General features: G+C 37.5%; 1 protein-coding gene across 15 annotated transcripts in view; it reads right to left on the reverse strand.

Annotated features, from left to right (window-relative positions):
- Positions 1-24,081, reverse strand: part of ANKHD1 (ankyrin repeat and KH domain containing 1) — a 136,552-nt gene that overhangs the window by 75,060 nt on the left and 37,411 nt on the right. For 14 of the 15 annotated variants that reach the window (XM_008014673.3, XM_008014672.3, XM_008014681.3 and 11 more), the window contains exons 5-10: positions 23,332-23,479; positions 18,803-19,036; positions 15,210-15,304; positions 10,694-10,931; positions 9,944-10,135; positions 4,529-4,638 (exon numbers count right to left, since the gene is read on the reverse strand). In XM_008014673.3, the coding sequence (XP_008012864.1) occupies positions 4,529-4,638; positions 9,944-10,135; positions 10,694-10,931; positions 15,210-15,304; positions 18,803-19,036; positions 23,332-23,479 (1,017 nt within the window). The remainder of the gene's footprint in view (positions 1-4,528; positions 4,639-9,943; positions 10,136-10,693; positions 10,932-15,209; positions 15,305-18,802; positions 19,037-23,331; positions 23,480-24,081) is intronic. The other variant, XM_008014684.3, reaches the window with a different exon arrangement.

Consider the following 24,081-nt stretch of genomic DNA (forward strand, 5'->3'; position numbering starts at 1 on the left):
ACAATAAAATTTTAGTCAAATATTCCCCATTACCTTCAAATAAATTAAAGAGAACAGGGAATATTTACTTAAATAGTTGAACAAAGTTATATAACGAAAGATTGGAAAGTGAATTGGAAGAATAGAAGAAACTAAATACAGACTGAGCATCACTAATCTAAAAACCTGAAATCTGAAATGCTCCAAAATGTGAAACTTCTTGAGTACTGACATGACACTCAAAAGAAATGCTCATTGAGCATTTCAGATTTTGGATTTCCAGATTAGGGATGCTCAATGGGTATATATTCTGCAAATATTTCAAAATCAAAAAAAATATCCAAAACACTTTTGGTCCCAAGCTTTGCAGATAAGGGAGCAGTAACAGTGAAGCCATGAAAACCACATTTAGAAGTAGAAACAGGTCAGTCATGGTGGCTCACACCTGTAATCCCAGTAACTTGGGAAGCCAAGGTGGGTAGATCGCCTGAGCCCAGGGGTTCGGGACTAGCCTGGGCAACATGGCGAAACCCCGTCTCTACAAAAAATAAAAATAAAAAATTAGCTGGTGTGGCAGTGTGTGCCTGTAGTTCCAACTACTCAGGAGGCTGAAGTGGGAGGATTGCTTGAGACTAAGAGGTTAAGGCTGTAGTGAGCTGTGATCATGCCACTGTACTCCAGCCTGGGGGATAAAGCAAGACCCTGTCCCTTTTAAGAAAAAAAAAAGCAGAAACAAGTATACAGAAAAAAATAGCGACCTGGATGACAGGCTTAAGACACAATGCAGAAGAAAAGGACAAAGAAATGTATTAGACATAAAGATAATACAAATAAGGGAGATCAGGGAGACCATACATATGGATGGTAAATATCTTAAAGGATGTTAACAGAATAGAAAAATAGTCAAAAACACAGCAGAAAGAAATCTTCCTTTAAAAAAAAGAAAATATCACCCCATAGTCACCACTAAAAAAAAAATAAAAATTTAAAAAATAAAACACTATGACAACTTATTAAAGACTATGACTTATGAAAATCTTCAGGCAGAAAACATTCACTGTTTCCCAGGAAAAATTAATATAGAATAATTAACACTAGATACATCCTGATGAAATCACAGATGTTTAAGTATAACGAAAGAATTTTATGATAATAATCCAGACAGAAAAAGGAGTCACTTACATATAATGGAGAATAGTCTAGCAGGCTTTGGCAATATTCAGTACCAGAAGACACTAATATAGTGGGTTTAAAATTTCGAGGGGAAAGAACAAGTGATTCAATAATTTCATACATGGCTACATTCATTTATAACTACAACATATGGTATTCTAAAATATGCAAGTACCTATTACCTCCTTTTTGAGCGGGGAGAATAAATTCAAATCAAAATACCAATACTATCCAGCCAACAGATAAGTCAAGTTGAGGAATTCAGGAATCATGAAGCTATATAATAAGAAAGACTAGTAATGTACAAACTGAATCCACTTAAATAACTCATGAAAATTCTATGGTGGAAGATATATTACTCTCCTTGTCCTTCAGAATGAAGTCAATAGATACTGACTAAATATTTGATTTTTAAAAATCTATTTGTAAAAGGTGTCTTCACATACTGTCAGAAAGTAATTTTATTCTTATGTTTTCTATAGTTCACCAAAGCTTTGGGAGCAATTAATAGGGCCAATTGTAGCACAGTAAGTTTTTTTTGTTTGTTTGTTTGTTTTTTGAGATAGAGTCTCCCTCTATTGCCCCGGCTGGAGTGCAGTGATGCAATCTCGGCTTACTACAACCTCCGCTTCCTGGGCTCAAGCAATCCACCTCAGCCACCTGAGTAGCTGGGACTACAGGCACGCACAACCACACCCCGCTATTTTTTTTTTTGGAAGAGATGGGTTTTCACCATGTTGCTAAGGCTGGTTTTAACTCCTGGGCTCAAGCAATCTGCCTACCTTGGCCTCCCAAAGAGCTGGGATTACAGACTTGAGCTACTGCGCTAGGCAAGAAGATTTTTGTAGATAATGCACACATAGGGGCTGTGATCAGAAATTAGGAAATTAAACTGTTTAAAAAAGGAAGAAGGAGGAAGAAGGGTAGGAGGGGAGAAGGGAGGGAAGAAAGGAGGGGAAAAAGAAGAAATCTGTTTATGTTTGTCAGAATGTGGGAGAGTCAGGAGGGCTCAACTGTTAACAGAGATGTACACTGGTTCAGCGTTTTTGAACAGTTTGATAATAGTTATCGAAATTTCAGATGTGGACCTCCCAAAACAATAAAATTTTAGTCAAACATTTCCCTATAACCAGCAATTTCACTTCTAGGAATGTATCCCTATTATAGATATTCACAAAAGTAGCAAAGATACATAAATATGCCTAGCAATATTTACTACAGCACCATTTATAATATTTAAAAACTGTTAATTCAGGTGTTTATGAGTAGATAAATGGTTAATAAATTATACAGAACACTAAGTACCTGTGAAAAAGAACGGGAAATCTACTGGAACACGGAAAGATGTTATATCACATATATTATATATATGTATTTTGGATATACAGAAATGTCTAAATACACAATATATTGTTTAAATTTTTTAAAGAAAACCTTATAAAAGAGGACTTGGTCTATGTTTTCTATTTATAAGATTTAATATAGATAATAAACTGATCCTTAAGATATTTTTCTTTCTATTAAGGGAGGTCTATATCAAATCTCATTTAAAAGGAAATAAATTCCAGGAAGAAGAACTACAGAGTACTAATGTATCCATGTCTAAATTACCTAGTTTCCAATTGCTCAACTATTTTCGGAAAATGCCCAATATAGTTCACTCAGTCAGCAGAATACAGTCCAAAAAAAGCTGGTCTTAGAGTATATTTTTACCAGATAGTTCCTCTTTTATCCTATTTATTTATTTATTTATTGTATTTATTTATTTTTTTGAGATGGCATTTTTGCTCTTGTTGCCCAGGCTGGAGTGCAATGGCACAATCTAGGCTCACTGCAACCTCCACCTCCTGGGTCAAGTGATTCTTCGGCCTCAGCCTCCCAAGTAGCTGGGATTACAGGCACGTGCCACCACACCCAGCTGACTTTTTGTATTTAGTAGAGATAGGGTTTCACTATGTTAGTGAGGCTGGTCTTGAACCCCTGACCTCAGGTGATCCACCCGCCTCGGCGTCCCAAAGTGCTGAGATTACAGGTATGAGCCACTGCACCTAGCCCTATTTAATGTTTTAGAACTCCCAACAGGTTAAGAGAGTGACTTTGTCGTAGAAAATACAAGGAAGAGAGAATCCAGGTAAGAATTTAGAGGATAAGAGTATTAAATTTTGCTTATATTATCTAAGTTTTTAAGTTCTACTCTATTTCTTTATTTTGAATGAAGAACTTCAATTCCTAATTTTTATAGATGACCCAAAGTAACTCTATTAAAGGAAAAAGATATAGAAAGAAGTCAAAAGACTAAGATGTACTTAACATATATTGCTGTCACAATTCTCAGACAAAAAAGCATACCTCCCAGAAATTATAACTGATAGGGAAAGTCCTAATTAATAAGAATGAATGATAGCATTTTCATTACAATATTTAGTATTAGTAGAAATAATAATAACAATCATAGCATACATTTATTTTGGTTAATAATTATTTTCCAACAATGTTCTCAGGTATCTACTTGGATGATTTAAGGCAATACTTTCATAGTTTTTTCTAAATAAGAAAAACTAAGAAATCTAATTCTCTATAACATTTACAGCTATGTACGTCACACAGAGGTTTTGAAGAAATGTATCAGAGAATTCTGGGAAAAACTCTAGAAAGTGGTTTAAAGCACTCTCACAAAATAAAAGGCAAAGTACACATTTCAGCAAGAGGCATGAACACTTAAATGGAATATTATTTTTATATAGATTATTACACATATGAACCTGCCACCTAATTTGAAATTTTGGAAAGCCAAAACAGAAAACACAAAAAGAACAGAATTTGTAGGAATGTACTAGGAGGATGATTAACAACAGTAGCTTTGTTTTTAAATGTCTAATCAGAGAAACAACAGAAATCATTCAAAGGGATGATGGATGTACTAATTACTCTGATTTGATCATTACACATTATATACATGTATTGAAATATCGCTCTGTACCCCATTAATATGTTCAATTATCATGTGTCAATTAAAATAATAAGAAGAAATCACTCAAAGTGACTTGACTTGTTACTCTATTCTGTGAACACATCATCGAATTTATGATATATCTAAGAGAGGGCAGTTTAAAAAGCACAGAAATGTCAAATGCGGGTAAAGTGAAAGGAAGAAACAAACTAGCAGTTTTACTAGGAAAAGAAACAGTATGCCCTGTTCAACACTAAGTATTTTCAAATACATGTAATACATACAACAACTAGAGCAGGTAGCCAAGCTTTTTTTTTTTAAGTTACTGTATACAAAGTATGCAAACCACTGATCTTAGTGTTTTCTAAATGTTAAGTATAAATGGATATTAACATTCATGCAAAATTGAAATTAAAAATATCTTACTAAATCAGCCCCTGCTTGAAGTAAAACATCTGCAACATCCGTATGTCCATTTTCACAAGCATAGGTTAAGGCTGTGTCTCCTGTTGCTGTTGTAGCATGCACATTAGCGCCTAGCAAACAAAAAAGCATACATTTACTTTGTGAACTGTAAAATTATATTAGATAGCCCAATTTTGCAATCTGGTGAAACTAAAGAATTCAAAATGTGAAAATACCAAAATGCATTTTAAGTATACTAGTTTTCCTTTAAATATGCTTTATAAAAATAATTTGACTCATACCAAAAAGAACTAAACCAAATGATTTTAAAACACAGTAATTTGCCCTTACATCACTAGTAAGATACACCCAAAAGAATAAAAGAGCTGCAAAACCAAAAAATATTAAGCATTTTTCAGAAATCATATTGGTGGTACTTTTGGTTTGTGTTCAGAGACAGTTCTATGGATATTGTGGTATAAATCAAATGAGCAATTATTTCATGAGAACAGAAATTTTGGGCATGGTTAAGGGAAAACACAGATATGAGTTTTTTTCTTTTTTTGAGAGATAGTCTCACTCTGTCACTCAGGCTGGAGTGCAATGGCATGACGCAGCTACAACCTCTGCCTTCCGGGTTCACACAAGTCTTATGGCTGAGCCTCTCGAGTAGGTGGGATCACAGGCACATGCCACCACGCTTGGCTAATTTTTGTATTTTTAGTAGAGATAGGGTTTCACCATGTTGGCCAGACTGGTCTCAAACTCCCAATCTTAGGTGAGATATAAGATTGTTGAACTTGAGTAAAAATCTTGTGGTTCTGGCCAGGCATGGTGGCTCAAACCTGCAACCCTTGCACTTTGGGAGGCTGAGACTGAGGCTGAGGTGGGCGGATCACTTGAGCACAAGAGTATGAGACCAGCCTGGGCAATATGGTAAAACCCTGTCTCTACCAAAACAAACAAACAAACAAACAAAAAATTAGCCAGGCATGATGGCACATGCCTGTAGTCCCAGCTACTTGGGAGGCTGAGATGGGAGAATTGCTTGAGCCAGGTAGGCGGAGGTTACAGTGAGCTCAGATCATGCCACTGCACTCCAGCCTGAGCAACAGAGCAAGACTCTGTCTCAAAAACGAAACAAAACAAAAAAAAAACGCTTGTGGTTCTGAATTGGAAGTACTGAGGTGGTCCCTTAGCATCCTTCAAAGGTGACCAATGAATTCCTGATATATTTAATCTATAAGAAGAATACATATTTCCCAGCCCTGATCAACTAAAGCCTAGAGACAATGGTTGTAGACTAAGCATAAATAGCATCTCTAGCTTAGATCGTGGTCTCTACCATTTACTACTAAATGAAATTAGGGCTTCTTAGAAAAATGACTGATCCCAAGGCTGGAGCAGGAACTGTATAAGACGAACCCGGAACACCTTGCCATATGAGAAAGCAAGGAAACTATCAGAGACTGCAATGTGGTCATGTCAAAACGATTTAGGAGCTAACCTTATTGATCAAAGATACTCAAACTGTCGCATCTTCTGACAATTTTTACATCAAAAAGAATAATGACCACGATGAAGTAAAGGCCATCTTATATATTCAAATCCAAAAGTTCAAAATGATGTTCAAATAAAAAACAAAAAAACAGGGCCAGGCACAGTGGCTCATGCCTGTAATCCCAGTGCTTTGGGAGGCCAAAGTGAGAGGACTGCTTGAGGCCAAGACTTCAAGATCAGCCTAGGCAACAAGCAAGACCCCATCTCTACAAAAAATAAAAAAATAAATTAGCAGGGCATAGTGGTGCATGCCTGTAGTCCCAGCTACTTGGAAGGCTAAGGCAAGAGGATCCCTTGAGCCCAGGAGCTCGAAGTTGCAGTGAGCCACAATCACAACACTACATTCCAGCCTGGGTAACAGAGCGCGACTCTGTCTCAAAACAAAACCAAACAAAAAAACACTTCACTGATCACCTTTGAAGGATGCTAAGGGACTACCTCATCACTTGGAAACTGGCAGATAAAGGGGGAAAAAAAGACAAACATTTTCTTGCCATTCTTTTTTTTTTGAGATGGAGTCTTGCTCTATCACCCAGACTGGAGTGCAGTGGCACAATCTCGGCTCACTGGAAGCTCTGCCTCCCAGGTTCATGCCATTCTCCTGCCTCAACCTCCTGAGTAGCTAGGACTACAGGTGCCCACCACCACGCCTGGCTAATTTTTTGTATGTTTTAGTAGACATGGGGTTTCACGGTGTTAGCCAGGATGGTCTCGATCTCCTGCCGTCGTGATCCGCCCGCGTTGGCCTCCCAAAGTGCTGGGATTACAGGCGTGAGCCACCATGCCCGGGCTTTCTTGCCATGTTTATATTGATTTCTACTTAATTTACAGGCAAATAGTTGAGGGGAAGTTTCTCTTTATAGATATTCAAGGAAGGAATAAACAAAGGAATAAAAGAACTTAAGAGTATCACCTCTTTGTAATCCCTAATGAATTAATGGATCTAAGCAATGGCTAATAATGTCTCAGAGAGACAACTATATACTTATTACCTCCTGAAGAAAGTATACACATACCACCTATGAAGTAGTCCCATTAAAAAACAACAACAACAAAAAAGAATCAAACCTGAATACAATCAAGTCTCTAGATCTAACTACTAATTTACAGAAAAGTTAAAGGATAGAAAAACAAGTTAAACAAAATAATAGCGATATCATCAGGAACATTCACACTCTGGGAAGCCTAATGGAAAAACATTCTATTTCTCCAACCAAAAACTGCAAGAAGAAAGATAAGAAAAATGAAATGTAGCCCATAGATTAAAAAAGGCTTAAGAGACATACTGATTAATAGTGATTGTATAAATCTTATTTGAATCCTAATTCAAACAAGTCACTAAACACATACATACAGATTTATAAAACTATCTGAGAAATATGAAAATGACTTGGATATTTGCTAAGAAACTCTTATTAAAATTTTTTAGGTAGGAAAATTATATTGTGGTTATTTTTTAAATTATCTTTTAAATACTGAATATTAACACTTTTATAAAAGTAACATTTTAAATAATTAATTTTCAAATTTTAAAAATAAAAAGTTAAAAATGTTTCTTTTAAATAAAAATAATTTATAAGAATGGGGATGTGGAGGAAGTACAGATGAAATAAGATTGGCCGTGAATTAGACATTCATGTTAAAACACTAACTAGGTGATGGATTCTTAGGATCTCAAATACTACAATCTCTATGTTTGAAAAAATGCCATAACAAAAAAGTTGTTAAATTTGTTTTAATTGTGTAGGCCTTATTTGAGTTTTCTTTAGAGCCACACTGTAAGAAGCACTTCATGTAAATAAATTACACTTAAAACTGGGGGGGAAAAAAAACACTTTTAGGTAGTGATCACATAAAAGTGATTCTCAAACCCTAAGATAGTTTCTATGAGCTACATACTTCAAATAAGCAAAAGGAGCTAAATCAATGGTAATGCAGTAGAAAAAACAATATCAAGAGTTCTAAGTTTGAATGAACGTTGGCTCTGTCCCTGTTAGCTTGGTTACCTTAAAGGGAGTTATATAACATCATTGTGCATCAGTTCCCTCATCTACAAGAATGTGTTTAACATTTCTCATTACACAGGAACCAGTGGCAATTAACAGAGATAACACAAAAGCTGAGCAAAATGTCTGATATTCAATAATTTCTTAATAAACATTTATTCCTTCTTTTACAAACATGTTACAATAGCATGACTTTAGCTTAAGAGAGGGATGTGGGAAGAATGTACAAAGATAACCACTAGCAGAGAAAGACTCTTGAATAGGACACAGTTACTAAAAATGATAGGGGAAAAATGACTGAATACATATAATAACTAGAGTGATTAGCAGTATTTGATTCAGGAAAAAAGTCAGCTTTTATGGTTGGTTTGTCCAAACCATAAATCATCCAAACCATTCATAATCTGGTTAAAGGCCAGGTGTGGTAGTACACATCTGTAATCCCAGCACTTTGAGAGGCTGGGGCAGAAGGATTGCTTGAACCCAGGAGTTTGAGACCAGCCTCAGGAACATGGCAAAATAAAAAATACAAAAACTAGCCAGGCATAGTGGTATACACCTATAGTCCCAGCTACTTGGGAGGCTGAGGCTGAAGGATCACTTGAGCCCAGAAGGTTGAGGGTGCAGTGGAACATACTCACACCACTACACTCCAGCCTGGGTGACAAAGCACGACCCTGTCTCAAAAAAAAAAAAAAAAAAAAAAAAAAATTCTGGTTTAATAAAATATTTCAATAATAATTCAAAGGAAAAGTTGAGGTTGAGCTATATTAAAATTAATGTTAACACTGAAAGCCCAAAAGGATGAATAAAATTTTGCTAAATATTTTCTTTTATATATTAACTTTTCTATATATCAAATTTGTATCAAATAATGTATCAGACCTGGAAAAAAAGAAAAATCTGATATTATTTTCAAAGAATATATTTACATCTGTTGGGACTAATTTTTTTTTAATATGTTATATAAAACTACAAATATTCTATGAAAAAGTACTTATTGCTTACCACAGCTTAACAATACAGCACAAATATTTTTAAAATTAGTACTCTGCAAAAACAAATTAATTCCCACTTTTTTCAGATGACTTAGAAATGTCAAGAAATAAACAGACTTAAAGGTACCAAATTATACCCTCAATATGTCATCATCCTCACCTCTTCTTATTAACAGAGACTAGGAGAAACTAACATCTCCCTTCAACAAGCCACAAACAATTAGAGGGAGAAAGAAGGTGAATGAGATACCTTATGGTCACTACACAAACATTAATAACAGTATGAAATCTTTTTAAAAATGAGTTTTAGAGATTTAGGAGTCTAAGATCAGTTAAATCATGGAGCTTTCAGCTTTTATAGAAATGAAAAAGTTAACGGTTAATTGTTAAAGTTAACATAGCAATATAAGTCTTTTTCTAAATGGTATTTTTAATTATTTAATTTTTTTATTTTTAATTGACAAATAATAATTGTATATATTTATGGGGTACAATGTGATGTTATGATATATGTATATGTTGTGGAAAGATTAGATCAGGCATGATTAACATATTCATCACCTCACATACTTGTGGTGAGAACATTTAAATCTCCTCTTAGCAATTTTGAGATATACATTATTGTTAACTATAGTCACCTTGCTATGCAATATATCATTAAAACTTATTCCACCTATCTAAGTGAAACTTTGCACCCTTTGATCAACATTTCCCCTCTCCTTGTGTACCCTTCTCCCACACCTTCATCCCCACACTCTGGTAACCACCATTCTGTTATCTACTGTGAGCTCAATGTTTTTAGATTCCACATATAAATAAACTATTATTTGTATTTGTCTTTCTGTGCAATAAGGCATTTTAAAGCCACATACCAGAAGCCAGCAAATATTTAACCAATTCCAGGTGTCCCTCCTGAGATGCCTCCATCAGAGGTGTGGAGCAGCCAAGCTCTATATCAGCCCCTGCCTTAATAAGAAAGTCTGCAACTTCAGAAAATCCTCCACAGCAAGCCAAAGTAAGAGCAGTTTCTTGAGTTTCTTCTGTCTGGGCATTTATATTTGCTCCTAAGAAAGTATAAAAACAGATAAAACTAGTTGTAAGAGGCTAATAATAAAGATATTATTTTTATGAATTATGAAAATCATCTCTGTCTTCTCTGCTTCTGTGGTTTCCTCCAGGGTGTTCAGAATTTATCATCAATGCAATATATATATATATGCAGCTAGTTGTAGTAAACTTCACCAGTACTAACACAAAACATCCAAAGAAAACTGATTTTTCTAAAAGAAGTAAAACTGCGGCCGGGCGCGGTGGCTCAAGCCTGTAGTCCCAGCACTTTGGGAGGCCGAGATGGGCGGATCACGAGGTCAGGAGATCCAGACCATCCTGGCTAACACGGTGAAACCCCGTCTCTACTAAAAAATACAAAAAACTAGCCAGGCGAGGTGGCGGGCGCCTGTAGTCCCAGCTACTCGGGAGGCTGAGGCAGGAGAATGGTGTAAACCCGGGAGGGGGAGCTTGCAGTGAGCTGAGATCCCACCACTGCACTCCAGCCCGGGCGACCGAGCGAGATTCCATCTCAAAAAAAAAAAACAAAAAACAAAAAAGTAAAATTGCTTTACCTTGTGCTAAAAGTAGTGCCACCATTTCTTCATGTCCTTCCCGGGCAGCTTCCATCAAGGGAGTGTATCCTTCATCATTAACTTCTTCAAGATTTGCTCCCCTTTCAATAAGTAGAGCTGCCAATTCAACATGTCCTCCACAGGCGGCTAGCGTCAATGGAGATTCAAATGAATCTGCAGGCATGTTCACTTGAGCACCACTATCCAAAAGCAAACGTGCCACCTCTACATGTCCATCCTACAGATTTTCAGATGTAAAGAAAGGAGATAAATTTTTTGTTTTGAGATTTTTTTAAGTGGGAGAGAAGAAAGCAAGAGATTGGAAAAAGATAGGAAGAAAAAAGACAAGATTAGAAGATTCAGCATAGACAGCCTATATAATATCATGCTCATCTGAGCCTTATCAAAAGTTCATCAATACTGTTTTCAAGTAATTTTCAAATTATTTTAACCAACTTTTGAGCAAGCCCAAAATTCTCCAAAAGAATGAGATTTGGTGACATAACAGTCACAAATCCAAATAATTTTAAATTTCCATTTTTTGAAGTTCAAAAAACTGTGAAATCTATAGTCAATGCTACCTCAAAATAACTAGGTTATATCACTGCCAGGTCAAATATAGTCATACCCTCAAACTCAGGTATCATATTCAAATGTAGAAACTGTATTACATCTATTTCAGAAACAAAAGTATGGCAAAAAATAACACAACAAATTATGTGAAGTCATTACCACTTGGGATTATGTCACCAACATAAATGTCTCTGGATTGATACTATCCTATATTTTTCCTAATCACAACACCTTGTTGCAATGAGGCAAAGATTTTGCAATGATGTAAAAATAAAGATGCTCATTTGTAAAAATTTTTACCATGGCCTATCTGCATAGATAGTAAGGCAATTAACAATAAAATATTCTTATGGTGGGTATCAATTCTACCTATCACCATAAATACCCTTCTTTAATTTCAAAATTTTAATGGCAAAATTTATGTAGGTCTTAAAGCTTGTTGTGACACATAAGGTCAGAGGCTATATTGTACTATATTTCAAAAATGACCATAATGTTGCTAATGAAAAATAAATACTGAGTAGAAAAATAAGGTTTAGGCTGGGCACGGTGGCTCACGCCTGTAATCCCAGCACTTTGCGAGGCCGAGGCGGGTGGATCACCTGAGGTCGGGAATTTGAGACCAGCCTGACTAACATGGAGAAACCCTGTCTCTACCAAAAATACAACATTAGCCGGGTGTGGTGGTACATGCCTGTAATCCCAGCTACTCGGGAGGCCAAAACAGAGAATCACTTGAACTCAGGAGGCGGAGGTTGTGGTGAGTCCAGATAGCACCACTGCACTCTAGCCTGGGCAACAAGAGCAAAACTCTGTCTCAAAAAAAAAAAAAAAGAAAAAGAAAGAAAAAGTAAAATAAGGTTTAGTAGTTCTTTTATTAAAGAAATAAGGCTGGGCACGGTGGCTCACACCCGTAACCCCAGCACTTTGGGAAGCTGAGGCAGGCAGATAGCTTGAGCCCAGATGTTCGAGACCAGCGCCAACAGGGTGAAACCATGTTCCTACAAAAAATACAAAAATCAGCCAAGCATAGTGGTATGCGCCTGTAGTCCCAGCTACTTGGGAAGCTGAGGCAGGAGGACTACTCGAGCATAGGAGGCAGAGGTTGCAGTGAGCCAAGATCACGCCACCGTACTCCAGACTGAATGACAGAGACCCTGTCTCAAAAACAAAAAAGAATTAAATAAAGAAACCTTAGGCCGGGCGCGGTGGCTCAAGCCTGTAATCCCAGCACTTTGGGAGGCCGAGACCATCCTGGCTAACACGGTGAAACCCCGTCTCTACTAAAAAAAATACAAAAATCTAGCCGGGCGAGGTGGCGGGCGCCTGTAGTCCCAGCTACTCCGGAGGCTGAGGCAGGAGAATGGCGTAAACCCGGGAGGCGGAGCTTGCAGTGAGCTGAGATCCCGCCACTGCACTTCAGCCCGGGCGACAAAGCGAGACTCCGTCTCAAAAAAAAAAAAAAAAAAAGGGAACCTTAATTGTTAAATTTCAATATCCATCAAGACTTTTATTATACTTAACTAAATGACTAGCCCAGCCTTAACCACTTTTGATATAATGCCAAAAACAGATGACTTCACATTAAAATTTTAGTTTTACTAATACTTCAAATACATGTAAAATAAAATATTTTAACCAAATTACTATACTGAGTTATCTGGTAGTTGAAATGCATTTCTAATTGAAAAGAAAATAAGGATTTATAAATGTCTACAGATCAAGGAACTGCTATTGTGCCTATCTCCTCTAGGCTCTCAATAAATTATTTTACTTGAATTTATTTGATTATTTTTTTTTTTTTGAGACAGAGTCTCACTCTGTCACCCAGGCTGGAGTGTAGTGGTGTGATCTCAGCTCACTGCAACCTCCACCTCTCAGGTTCAAGTGATTCTTGTGTCTCAACCTCCTAAATAGCTGGAATTACAGCTATTACAGCACACTACCACGCCTGGCTAATTTTTGTATTTTTAGTAGAGATGGGGTTTCACCATGTTGGCCAGGCTGGTCTTGAAGTCCTGGCCTCAAGTGATCCATCCGCCTCACCCTCTCAAAGTGCTAGGAATACAGGCATGAGCCACCACATCCAGCCAAATTTTTTAATATTTTTTTGACAGATTCTGCTAACATATATTGTGTACATATATTAAGAGGGGAATTGTAAAAAATAAATAAATAAAAAAAACTTTTTTCTTAAAGTCTAGGCAACATAGTGAGATGCTATCTCTACAAAAAATTTAAAAGTTAGCTGGGCATGGTGACGTGCCCCTCTAGTCTCAGGTACTTGGGAAGCTGAGGCGAGAGGACTGCTTGAGTACAGGAGGTACAGGCTGTAATGAGCCATGATGGTGCCACTGCACTCTAGCCTGGGCAACAGAGTGAGAGACTGGCTTCAAAAAAAAGAAAGAGAGAGGGAGAGACCAACAGAAAAACCACCCAATCAACCCATAGAATCATATGATACATGAAATAGTGTAAGATACAGGTGGGAGGCTTGGGAAGCTGAGGCATGAGAATCACTTGAACCTACTTGGAAGGCTGAGGCACGAGAATCACTTGAACCTGGGAGGCAGGTTGCAGTGAGCTAAGATTACACCATTGCACTCCAACCTGGGCAACAGAGCAAGACTCTGTTTAAAAAAAAAAAAAAAAAAGATAGAGGTAATATGTGGCTGCTGCATTAAGCCATTGTGTTTTAAGTGATTTGTTAAACAGCAATAGTCAACAAAATAGAAATTAACATGTGTAATGATGAGCTTATTTAATCATATCTGAAAAACGCATTTGTACTTCCAGGTAATTTTCTTGCCTTTAAATCTGTCTTAAATACTTATCAGAATGCTTTGAGTTTCTTTGTATTTGCATTCCCTTTTAGATATGCATATATGCATGATATATATATGTGCTTACAGAAGTAGAAAAAGGATTTCTGGATTGACAGCATTAAAGGTGATTATTCTCTGTGACACAGAGAATTGTGTATTAAAAATATGATTCTCGATCATCCTTTAAAAAACAGAGTTAAATGTTTTATAGGCTATCCATACAGTTTGAGTCAATATATTTTGAGGTCAATTTGCTATTTAAGATTTTAATATGAAACTGTAAAAACACTAGAACTATGTCTACTATCTCCAGAATTAGAGTTTTATCAATAATATCCCTAAGGTCAAATACTTTGACTGTTATATTCCAAAAAGAGAGCCATTCAAGCATTAAGTGTGTTAATTTAGCATCAAGATATTATATAAACCCAACACCAATTAATAACTTTTTTTTTTTTTTTTGAGACGGAGTCTCGCTCTGTCGCCCAGGCTGGAGTGCAGTGGCGCAATCTCTGCTCACTACAACCTCCATCTCCCAGGTTCAAGCAATACTCCTGCCTCAGCCTCCCGAGTAGTCAGGCCTACAGGCGCCTGCCCCATGCCTGGCTAATTTTTGTAGTTTTAGTAGAGATGGGGTTTCACCATATTGGCCAGACTGGTCTCGAACTCCTGACCATGTGATCTGCCCAACTCGGCCTCCCAAAGTGCTGGGATTACAGGCGTGAGCCACCGCACTCGGCAATTAGTAATTTTTTTTTTTTTTTTTTTGAGACGGAGTCTCGCTCTGTCGCCCAGGCTGGAGTGCAGTGGCCGGATCTCAGCTCACTGCAAGCTCCGCCTCCCGGGTTCACGCCATTCTCCTACTTCAGCCTCCCGAGTAGCTGGGACTACAGGCGCCCGCCAACTCGCCCGGCTAGTTTTTTGTATTTTTTAGTAGAGACCGGGTTTCACCGTGTTAGCCAAGACGGTCTCGATCTCCTCACCTTGTGATCCGCCCGTCTCAAAGTGCTGGGATTACAGGCTTGAGCCACCGCGCCCGGCCCAATTAATAACTCTTAAAGGCTTAAACACGACCTTTTCTTCCCATAAAATCTCAAGTGACTATAATTTAAAATTACCATGCAGGCTTCCATCAAGGCAGTGTGCATCTCATCTGTTTTGTGCTCTTGATCTGCACCAGCTTCAAGCAGAAAGCGAACCATATCCAAATGGCCTTGAAAAACGGAACAAAAATTTTAAAAGAACTATCAGTTTAATACTTAAATATTGAAGTATGGAATCTTTTTCTTCAGATGTCTATACAGGAATTTGAGAACTTATTTTGCATTCAATAAATAAATCAGTAACAGTTTTACAAAGCCCATTCAAAGCAATATATAGGCTTTTTTCATGGTCTTATTATCTAGGCTTTAAAGACTGAATTAGTCCAAGGCACATAATTCAAGTTAAGTAAAGCAATAACGCTTTTACCTTGGTTGAATATACATAAATTATTTATCTAATCAAAACATTGAGATCAAATAGAAAGCCAAGTAAAGTATCTTTGGATCATATATTCCAGAAAAACAGCTTTAAAATAACCATAAACCTACTGTAGCAATAAGCAGGCACAGAAAACTCCATTTAAAATAATTCCAATCCTCTTGATACAGTGAATATATAAAAAGCCTTGATAGTCAATAAGAAAATGACAAACACTCCAGAAGAATGGGTGACGGATACGAAATGATAATTCAACAAAGAAATGCAGGTGAATATTAAACCGATGAAAACAGTATTAAACCTTCCTATTAAAGAAATGCAAATTAAAATAAGACACCATTTTTTTTACTATCAAAATGGCAAATATTAAAAAGAACGATAATATCCAGTGTTGGTGAGGGTGTAGGGTGGGGCAAAGGGCACTCTCAAACATTGTCGGAGGGAGTATAAATTGCTTGAACCTTTCTAGAAGGCAATTTGGCAATACGTAGCAAAACCCTTAAAAATATCCATACCCTTTGACCCATAAATTCCACTTCCAGGAATTTATCCTAAGGAAATAATCAGAGATTACACAAAAATGTCTGCACAAGGATGTTATCAGTATTTTTAATAATAGTGAAAACCTGGGAACAATTTAAGCGTCCAAAAATAGGCAATTATGGTACATCTATTTGATGTATTTGGCAGAGACTGCTAGTTCCCTATCTAATCTCCATTCTCTTTTTCTTTCTCACTTTTAGACGAGGTCTCTGTTGCCCAGGCTATAGTGCAGTGGCATGATCATAGCTCACTGCAGCCTTGAACTCCAAAGCTTAAGGGATCCATCCACCTCAGCTGCCCGAGTAGCTAGGACTGATCTAGGCCTCAAGAGATCCTCCTGCCTCAGTCTCCCAAAGTGCTGGGATTATAGGTGTGAGCTACTGCACCCAGCGTTCTCTTATTCTTTTTTAGTAACAGAACTCCAATTTCATCAGGGCAGCAACATACCTGACTAGAAGACTATATTTCTCTGCCCCTCTTGCAGCTATGTGTAGCCAATGAGATGTAAGTGGTAGTTATAAGGCTGCACACCTAGGAAGACTCTTCAAAGGGAGTTACTAAATTGAGAGGCACTCCTTATTTTGCCCTTAACGTCTTTCCTAGAATGTGAACTGCTGGGGTCCTAGCTATCATCTTGGTTTATAGGTTTATTGTAACCATGAGGATACAAATCACATACTAGGATAGTAGAGCAGAAAAATAGAATTATGAGCTCTTGATGACAATAGAACTGCCATACTAGCCCTAAATGGCTTACCCTTGGATTTCTCCTTTGCTCAAATCATTAATTTAGATTTTGTGACATATGCAACCAATTTTAATCGTAAATGAAATAGTGAAATAGTATATAACCATCAAAAGTTACATTGTAAGAATATTTATTGAGCCCAGGCATGGTGGCTTACACCTGTAATCCTAACATTTTGGGAGTATGAGGTAGGAAGATCACTTGAGGCCTGGAGGTTGAGACCAGCCTGGGCAACATAGTGAGACTTCCATCTCTACAAAAAAATAAAAATAAAATTAGCTGGGTATGGTGGTGTGAGTCTGTAATCCTAGCTATTCAGGAGGCTGAGGCAGGAGGATAGCTAGAACCCAGGAGTTTGAGGCTGCAGTGAGTTATGACAGTGACACTGCACTCCATCCTGTGTGATAGAGGAAAACTCTGTCTCTATAAATAATAAAAAATAAGCCAGGCATGGTGGTTCACGCCTATAACCCTGGCACTTTAGGAGGCCAAGGCAGGTGGATCATTTGAGGCCAGGAGACCAGACTGACCAATATGATGAAACTCTGTCTCTACTAAAAATACAAAAATTAGCCAGACATGGTGGCATGCACCTGTAATACCAGCTACACGGGAGGCTGAGATAGAAGAATCACTTGAACCCAGGAGGTGGAAGTTGCAGTGAGCCAAGATCGCGCCATTGCACTCCAGCCTGGGCAACAATAGTCAAACTCCGTCTCAAAAAAATAATAATAATAAATGAAAAATAAAAAATAAATATTTATTGAGATGAAAAATGTCCATGATATAGTGCTAAATAAAATAAGTAGATTATAAAACTGTTAGCGTATAACTGTTTTGTTTAAAATATATATATATGTTTGTATATAAACATACTTAAAAACAAACTGGAAATGTATACACTAAAGTATTGTTTACATGCTTTTTTATCTTTAGATGGTAGCATTACATGTCATTTTAAAATTTATTTTCTTTAGCTGGGTGTGGTGGCTCACGCCTGTAATCCCAGCACTTTGGGAGGCTAAGGCAGGAGGATTAAAGTCAGGAGTTCAAGACCAGCCTGGCCAACATAGTGAAACTCTGTCTCTACTAAAAATACAAAAATTAGCCAGGTATGGTGGTGCATGCCTATAGTCCCACCTACTTGGGAGGCCGAGGCACGAGAATCACTTGAGTCCGGGAGGAGGCAGAGGTTGCAGTGGGCTGAGATCGCGCCACTGCACTCCAGCTTGGGTAACAGAGCAACATTCTGTCTCAAAAAAAAAAAATTTCTTTTCTTTGTGTTACTCTGTGTTTTTCAGGTTTTCAGTATTGTGTGTATTATTACTTTGGCATGTACTATTTTTTTTTTTTTTTTTTTTTTTTGAGACGGAGTCTCGCTCTGTTGCCCAGGCTGGAGTGCAGTGGCCTGATCTCAGCTCACTGCAAGCTCCGCCTCCCAGGTTTACACCATTCTCCTGCCTCAGCCTCCCGAGTAGCCGAGACTACAGGGGCCCACCACCGCGCCCGGCTAGTTTTTCGTACTTTTCAGTAGAGACGGGGTTTCACCATGTTAGCCAGGATAGTCTCGATCTCCTGACCTCGTGATCTGCCCATCTTGGCCTCCCAAAGTGCAGGGATTACAGGTTTGAGCCACCGCGCCCGGCCGGCATGTACTATTTTTTAAATAAATATGGAAAAATCATATAAAATAAAACTTAGCAAATAATGGAAACTCTCTAAATCTAAGCTAAGTAGTTAAAATAATAAACATACACTAGAAAACTATATTATAGGTGATACAGACTAAAATAGACCTTCTATATAATTTCTTATAAACTAGATAATTTTATAGCACAGGGAAAACATAAGCAACATAAAGTAACTCAAATACTCAATACTCAAATAATCAAAGTGGTTATGAAAAACATTATAAATATTCATACATATATTAAGTACCTTTGTAGCATGCAAGTGTAAGAGCACTTTCTTTGAATTCATTAGAATGAGTGTTGATGCCTGCACCATGATCTAAAAGAACTCTTGCAACTTCCACATGACCTGCACTGGCTGCTTCCATTAAGGGAGTATGTCCATTTTCATTATGATCTTCTATATTTGCACCTTCATTAAGGAGCACTTTAACAATGTCAACAAATCCTCCAGCACAGGCATAAGTTAGTGCGGTGTTTCCTAAAAAGAAGAAAAAGAAATATAATACATGAGCAGAATACATATTTAAAAAATAAAAATAAATAAAAGATTAAAAAAACATAATAAAAAGAAATATAAAATCATGACAGAACAGATACAATTATGATTATGCTAATGCTCTACGTATACCTCTTCAATTCCCTTATACAAATCACTACAACTACTATCTCAACTTTTTTTCATTATCATTGGTTAGAAGCATCACCTTAATTTTTTTTTTTTTTTTGAGATAGAGTCTCGTTCTGTTGCCCAGGCTGGAGTGCAATGGCACGATCTTGGCTCTCTGCAACCTCTGCTTCCCAGCTTCAAGTGATTCTCCTGCCTCAGCCTCCCAAGTAGCTGAGATTACAGGTGCCCACCACTATGCTCCACTAATTTTTATATTTTTAGTAGAGAGAGGGTTTCATCATGTTGGCAGGCTGGTCTCAAACTCCTGACATCAGGCAATCCACCTGCCTCGGCCTCCCAAAGTGCTGGGATTACAGGCATAATCTGCCAATTATGCCAATTACACTGTGCCCAGCCAATTTTCTTACTAATTAAATGATTTTCTGGCCAGGTACGATGGCTTACACCTGTAATCCCAGCACTTTGGGAGGCCAAGGTGGAAGGATTGCTTGAACCCAGGGAGTCTGAGACCAGCCTGAGCAACACAGTATCTCTACTAAAAAAAACTGAGCCAGGCATGGTGGCATACCCCTGTAGTCCCTGCTACTCTAGAGGCAGGTGGTGGGAGGATCACTTGAGCCCAATACAAAGACTTTCCGGAAAGCCCAGTACAAAAGACTATATATTATAAAGATCTGGACAATATAAAATATCCAGAAAAGTAAATCTATAGAGACAGAAAGTAGATTAATAGTTGTCTGAATAATTGAGGTGACTCCAAATGGGCATAGAGATCTTTCTGTGGTGATGGGAATATTCTACAATTAGATTGTACTGATGATTGTACAACTATAAATTTACTAAAAATCATTATTGTATACTTAAATCAAGTGAATTTTATGCTATATGAATTATATCTCAAAAAACTGGAATTTTTTGTTTGTTTTTTAAAAAAGCATCAGCAGCTACATTTGGACTGGGCCTCAAAAGTTAAGTAGGATTCCTAAAGGCAGAAAGGACATCTGGCATCAAACAAAATGCATTAAGTAAAAGCAGGTGACTAGAATAGTGACCACATCCCCTCAGAGAGCTGCAATACAGAGCTATGGTTTATCACCCCTGGTCTCTCCTGAGACTGACTGCTTTGGAGTACAGAAGGAAGACTCCTGAGAACCTGTATTTTTAACCAGCTCTCTTAAGCGATTCTGACATGCAGGCAGTAGGTGCAACTTAAACAAAATGAATGAACTAATTAAAATATGTTCATTGACTAGAAATTATTGGTGAGATGATGATGCAATTTCCTTCTGGAAATTTCTATTTTCCCAATGAAGTATGAAGTATGAGTTAAGGCAATCAGTGGAAGTGAGGAGGGGTATGTGTGGGATTTGAGAAGAACGTCTTAAATGGCCACATGGAGAGTGTACAGAGCAGCCCATCAAAGAACATGTGCTTACTGCATTGTATATAATAATCCCTTCCTTCTACATAGTGTATCTATTTCACCTAAAAAAAAAAAAAAAGACAGGGGGACTTCATCTCAGTCAAGCCCTTTTCTCTCTCAAAATGTTCACCTACTTTTTAAAAATAAAGGTACTGGTAACAATATGGTGGTTTTCAAAATGTCTTCCAAAGAACTTTAGAATCCCCCGCTTCCAAAAAGTTCCTCAGCACAGAAGATGGGGAGACCTAGGTTCCAGAAATTAAAGCCCCCAACTATCTCTACTTTAGATCAACTCCTCTTTTATCTGTGTAATATTATATCTGTGCTTCCATAAACTGTTTGGCTTGAAGTTAGCGTTATTTGACAGAAAACAACCTTAAAAACAACTGAATTTGATGATCACCAAGAATCCTCAAGGAGAAATTTAAAACTTCCTTGATGGCGGCATCCTCTTTTTAGAGTATTTTTCAAAGGAGTGTGTATATAGCATAATACTGTTAACCAGAACAAAGCAATTTATTTTATCATCTTAATTTAACATATTTTGCTGTTGTTCACAACCAGTTAATGCCCTCTGCCCCTAAAATTGGTGGTATATCAATTTAAGGAAATGTTATGTAACCTTTAAAAAAGTTTGTTAAAAAGTTAATAAAATAGGCTTGGCACAGTGGCTCATGCCTGTAATTCCAGCACTTTGGGAGGCCGAGGTAGGCGGATCATGAGATCAGGAGATCGAGACCATCCTGGCTAACATGGTGAAACCCCGTCTCTACTAAAAATACAAAAAATTAGCCAGGTGTGGTGGTGGGCACCTGTAGTCCCAGCTACTAGGGAGGCTGAGGCAAGAGAATGGCATGAACCCGGGAGGCGGAGCTTGCAGTGAGCCAAGATTGCGCCACTGCACTCCAGCCTGGGCAACAGTGCAAGACTCCAAAAAAAAACATATTTTCTGTATTTAATTAATACAGGGAGCCACTTTCAAAGGTTCCAACTATAGTATGCACAAAGCTGCTCAGTTCAAATGAATGATGGGGGAGGGATTTAGGTGGCACACTCCTATGAGACAACTGACTATCTAAGGTGAAACAGTTTCATCCTGAAAACATCCCCCTCTCCTTCCCCCATGCGTGGAAAAATTGCCTTCCAATTGTCTCTGGTGTCAAAAAGGTTGGGGACTCTTGCTATACAAGAATATCTCAGCCAGGCTTGGTGGCTCACGTCTGTAATCCCAGCACTTTGGGAAGCCGAGGTGGGCAGATCACATGAGATCAGGAATTTAAGACCAGCCTGGCCAACATGGTGAAACCCCGTCTCTACTAAAAAAGTACAAAAAATTAGCCAGGAGTAGTGGTACGTGCGTGCCTGCAATCCCAGCTACCTAGGAAGCTAAGGTGGGAGAATCTCTTGAACCCGGGAGGCGGAGGTTGCAGTTAGCCAAGATCGTGCTACTGCACTCCAGCCTGAGTGACAGAGTGAGACTCCATCTCAAAAATAAATAAATAAATAAATAATTTAAAAATCTTATTAGTAAATGTATTCCGCAAACTCAACATGTAAAACCCTATAGGGTAAACACTCAGGTTTATCTATAATCTAAAGGGTTTTGTATTGAATATAAAGAATTATAAGAAATACAGTTTATAAATTTTGCCTCCATATATATTACATACATAAGGTATGTGACATGTTGTTATAAGACACATATATAGTAAAATGGTTACTATAGAACAAATTGGCCGGGCGCAGTGGCTCAAGCCTGTAATCCCAGCACTTTGGGAGGCCGAGACGGGTGGATCACAAGGTCAGGAGATCAAGACCATCCTGGCTAACACGGTGAAACCCCATCTCTACTAAAAAAAATACAAAAAACTAGCCGGGTGAGTTGGCGGGCGCCTGTAGTCCCAGCTACTCGGGAGGCTGAGGCAGGAGAATGGCGTAAACCTGGGAAGCGGAGCTTGCAGTGAGCTGAGATCCGGCTACTGCACTCCAGCCTGGGCGACAGAGCGAGACTCCGTCTCAAAAAAAAAAAAAAAAAAAAAGAACAAATTAACATTTTTCTCACATAGTTACCCAATTTTGCCCCCTGTGGCAAGAGCAGCATAACCTACTCATTTAGCAAAAAATCCTGAATATAATACACTATTATTAATTATAGTCCTCATGTTGTAGAGACTTTTTGACTTGTTCATTCCACATATTTGCTACTTTGTATCCTTTTACCTACTTCTCCCATTTCTTCTCCCCACCCCTGACTTGGTAAACAATGTCTTATCTCTATATATTTAACTCTTTTCGTAAATTTTCAATATTCCACATATAAATGAGATCATGCATACATATGTCCATAAGAATGTGGGGAAAAAAAAGTGAGATCGTGCAATACTTTTCTTTCTGTGTCTAGCTTATTTCACTTAGCATAATGTCCTTCAGGTCCATCCATGCTGTGGCAAATGGCAGGATCTCCTCCTTTTTTTAAGTCTGAATAATATTCCATTATGTACATACCACAAAAACCCAATCTTGACTAAAGGAGAATCTAAGTGTGTTTTTAAAGACTTTTGAGGATATCAAATTACTTTGTATTTTACTCAAAGATTCTACATAAGGGCTAAGATTTTTCTGTAGGTTTATACTGGTTTTCCTCAGAAATCTAATTTTTCTCTCTCTCAGGTAACAATTATGTCAATTTTTTCTCCCAATTAAGACATCATTTTCTACATACCTGTTGCAGACTGGGAGTTGACATCAGCATCATGAAGAAGTAATAATTTCACAATATCTAAGTAACCTCCACTGGAAGCTGCCATCAGGGGAGTTATGTCTCCTTTATTCCCTCGATCTTCAACATTAGCATGCATAGCAAGCAATACCTTTAAAACACATATACACACAGAGAAATTGTTAATTCTTACTATTCAATAGTATTTCTAGAGAATATACTGAATCTCTGAAGATATTCTTCTAGAATAGGGGTGAGGAAAAATCAATATGACCTTTTGAAAAAATTATGCCAATTTTCACTGCTCAACATGCCAGGTTACATGCTGTATTTTACAATATCATTACATATTAATATTTAAATAAAGTACGCAATCATATTAGCCATCCTATTATAAAATGTGATGGTTCTTGTCAAAGAATGTTATGCTTGAGGTTATCTAGCTAAAGAACACTATACTCAACTATACTCACAAGACAGAAACTGGTAAAAACATGGTTAATTCCCAGTACTGTTCTAACATAGAAGGAAAAAAAATTAAAAGAATTGGGGTAACCTGAATGTGATGAAAATAATGACTACTTTCCATTATAGTTGTATATTATTTCAAAGGACAAATTTAAAATTATTATTATATCTATTTGTTTCTTAATCATTAGGATTAGCTTTGAGTAAGTGGCAGAAAAATGGACCATTCTCAGTTGCATGTACAGGCAACAAAATAAACTGTGTATCTGTTTCTACTTTACCTAT

This window comes from Chlorocebus sabaeus, chromosome 23 (assembly GCF_047675955.1).
Source record: "Chlorocebus sabaeus isolate Y175 chromosome 23, mChlSab1.0.hap1, whole genome shotgun sequence".
NCBI lineage: Eukaryota > Metazoa > Chordata > Mammalia > Primates > Cercopithecidae > Chlorocebus > Chlorocebus sabaeus.